Genomic DNA, 3797 nt, shown 5'->3' on the forward strand with positions numbered 1-3797 from the left:
ATACCCAGTACTGCATAAACAAAAAAAAAAAAAAAAAAAAAAAAAAAAAAAAAAAACAAAAGATGTACTGGTAGTATGAGAGTACCGAATACTGGCGCTTATATTGAATCTCCTATGTTTTCTTTATATATGAGAAAAGTTATTCGTTAATTGTGTGCATATCTATGTCATTTATCTAAAAATCAACTTTAAATATGAGTGGTCATTAAGGCATTTATAGTAGAAATTTTTCAGACCTCAGCAGTCTGAACTGGGAAATTATTTTAAACACATTACAGCAATTTACAAGTGGTAAGAGAACACTACTTATGCCACCACTATTATTTATTTTTGTGTTATTTAGAGTTTACTTTCTTAAAAGATGTTTTTGCAATGAGGAGGGGTTTCCTCAATGAAGAGTATTCTTCACAGTTGATGAATGCTAATCACTTGTTTAAGAACAGGAATATGGATCGCTGGCTGTAAAGAACAGTTTGTCATCAGCCCTTTCCTTTTGTAAAGGTAGTAAAAGATCTGTCAGATAATGAATGAGTGGTAGGAATGCTTGAAGTGGTCACATTTCAGAATTGTTCCTGTAGAATTTTTGTTCTGATTCCTAAGTCTTGTCTGGGAAAGAATGACTGCGCATTCAGCCCTATTTGGGAAACTACCTTTCTCTTAATGGCATAAAACTCTGCAAAGTTTGTTTTTACTTGATATGATATAAAATTAAGAGAGAAAACAGAAAGGTTAAGAACTGTAATATAAGGGCAAAAAAAAAAAACTGGCATTTAGGCAAAACGTTGTTTGATAGACTTAAACTTTTCTTATTCTCTCTCCAGAACAGAATACGTATCACAGCAGGAGTTTCAATGGGTGTTCTAAGAAAAACACCGTACTAGAATACATGCTGGAGTGCTGACATGCATCAAAAAGTAGTAGGATATATTAATTCAGTTTACAGTTATAATTTTGTCAAGTTTGTTATATTTTAGCATTACTTAGCCTAAATTACATTAAATCCTAAAAGATAGTCATAATTATTTCATTACACTGATGCTATGCTTTCATAGGGAATTTTGCTGTGATAGTGATCCGTCACTGGGGGTTGCGATTTATTTTTTATGGAGAATATTGAAATAGGTTCAGAGGTTCACTGACAAAAAGATATTCATTAAATACTGTAATTTGCTAATGCCATTGGTAAAGTAGAATTTCCCTATGAAAAAAAGCTTCTGTAAGGAAATGGGGGTTAGTTTATTATTAATACTTATTTTAATTGCTTCCTGTTTAATTTCACTGTTATCTATTCTGAGTGGAGAAAAAGAGTAGCTATCTCCTTAAAATGTTTAAGAATTCTAATTGGATTTTATCTTCAGAACTACTGTATTTAATGGTTGTATAAATATAGGAATCTGTTATTTTTGGCGAGACAGTTTACATGTTTTTATCTCAGAGTTTAAGCTTGAATAAATATAAAAAGGAATATACAGAATTTTCCATGTAATTTCAAGATATTTGGGGGACAGAATGTTTAAACCCCACTTCAGGTTACCATTTTTTTCCTTGCTGATGTGAGAAACATCCTGTGACAGAAATCTGAAGATTTATTTTATTTTTCAATTAGCTTAGCACTGACTAGATGACTTAAACTGAAAATCTTTTTAGAGTATTACTAATAAGTACAATGCTTTAGGATATTTTTAGGTGTAGGTGGTCACTTTTACCATTATATAAAGTTACACAAGATAAATCTGAACTGGGCATTGTTGAAAAAGTTACATATTTAACCATAAGCCAAAGAACAAAAGCAACCAAAAACTTAAGCTTTAGGCAACTTTACTGTGAACTAAATATTCTAGAAATCTGATTGTGTCTGTATCAGTTTGTGTACTGTGTGTAAGAATATATGCATTTCTCTTGTAGCCACGTCATGAATATTTTAATGTCCCTGTGTACTAAATGACTACTCATCAAGTATGCAGAATTTCCCAGAGGAAATAGAGAGCTGATATACTTATGAAAGAAAATGTCCTCAGCATGGTGACTGATTATATGTAAAATATTCAGAACATTTCAGAACTAATATCTTCACGATTGTATTTTTTCCTGTTCGTAACTTTCTTTCCTATTTCATTTCAGTCTATATATGTGATCTGGATATAGCTTATTCCTGTCCACAAATGGTTTAATTTCTTCTTGACAAAAATATGTATTTTTATCTTAAACACATACATACACATCTGTGAATAATCTTACAAGAGAAAAACATGGCAATCATTAATGTTACCAAAGAAAATATGGCTAAAATGCTCCATCAAAATAAGCAGAGCCATAATATTTAGAGTGGTTTGGTAGTCAGTTGTTGAAGAGAAAAACTATATTTAGGGGCTGGGGATTTAGCTCAGTGGCACAGCGCCTGCCTGGCAAGTGCAAAGTCGTGAGTTCGATTCCCAGAACTGGAAAAAAAAAACAAAAACAAACAAACAAAAAAAAAAACTATATTTAGTGTGATTATCTTATACTCTATATGAGTTGATGTTATTTAATGCTTTGTTAGCTATAGTTTTATATTTCTAATTACTAAAACCTTTAACATTGATCACTATTGTGTATGCTTTTAATAAAACTTATAGCATATTTTATTATAAAAGGAAAAGTACCAAATAATTCATTGTTTGTAGCTATAGAATTTAAGGGCTTAGTTAAGTAAGCTGTCATTAAACAGTAACTTCAGAAGATATTCAAACTGGAAGGCCTACAAAAATATGTTGTGAACAAACTTAGTGTTAGGCAGGTATAGAAATCCGTTTATTTCCATTCTGACCATTCTTGCTGTAAGACACTACATTGGCAGCACTGGGAAACATTGATCTTTCATTTCCTGACCCCCCCATCCCTTCCCTGCCCTGCAATATGTTGTTCATCTGGTTTTAATGCTGCATAAATATGCATTGTCTCATGCCTGTTCGCTTTGGATGCTGTGTGCTGAGTTGTAACAAAATGTTGCTTCTTTTGTTATCTGTATACAGCTGCTTGCTTTAAATTAGTAGATTCTGAAATAGCTTTTCTTGCATGTCTAAAATAAAAGTATTGCATGTACTTTGTCTCATGTGAATGACTTTTTTCTCCATCCCTTTTGATAAAATAACATTTTGTATTTTCATTTTCCTAGGGTTTTTTTTTTATTGTGGTAAAAAACATAACATAGAATTCACCGTTTTAACCATTTCTAAGTGTACAGTTTAGTAGTACTAAATACATTCACATTGTCATGCAACAGATCTCCAGAACTTTTTCATCTTACAGAACTGAAACTCTGTACCCATAAATCAACTGTTCTCCATTTCTGTCTTCCCCAGGCCCTGGTAACCACCATTCTACTTTCTATCATTTTACTACTTTAGAGAATAGTTTTTCTGGATAATTTGTAGGTACATTTTTAGTATGAACATGTGGAAATTAGATGTTATATTATAAACAATTTGTAGAAAATTCTGTCTGTACAACCTTAAAGGAATAAAATGTGTCCATGAAATTTAGGACTTTTAGAAAGGACAAATATCTTAAATAATGTATACTCAAAAAGTAACACGATTCTCTTCAGGAAATACTATCGAAGACTTCAGGCAGGGAGCACATAGGGGAAGTGTGACCAGATCCAGGGCATAGTCCTAAGCTGTTTTTACCTGGAGAAGCTGAAAATGCGGACTATAGAATTCAGTGTAGAAGTCTTTTAATGAACCTACTATCGGTTAAATGAAGTTTTCTTCTTTTTATGTGACGAAGGTGTCACTCAGTGTATTAAGGAAGGCTAA

General features: G+C 32.1%; 1 protein-coding gene across 1 annotated transcript in view; it reads left to right on the forward strand.

Moving 5' to 3' along the window:
- The window catches only part of Ap1s2 (adaptor-related protein complex 1, sigma 2 subunit), a gene marked incomplete at its 5' end in the record, with an annotated part of 18897 nt that extends 16998 nt beyond the window's left edge, over positions 1–1899 (forward strand). Inside the window, 1 exon segment of the mRNA XM_005409152.2 lies at positions 822–1899. Within this exon segment, the coding sequence (XP_005409209.1) occupies positions 822–881 (60 nt within the window). The 3' untranslated portion in view covers positions 882–1899.
- Between the last annotated feature and the right edge of the window lie 1898 nt (positions 1900–3797).

Source organism: Chinchilla lanigera, unplaced genomic scaffold (genome assembly GCF_000276665.1).
Source record: "Chinchilla lanigera isolate Chin_1 unplaced genomic scaffold, ChiLan1.0 scaffold00118, whole genome shotgun sequence".
Lineage (NCBI taxonomy): Eukaryota > Metazoa > Chordata > Mammalia > Rodentia > Chinchillidae > Chinchilla > Chinchilla lanigera.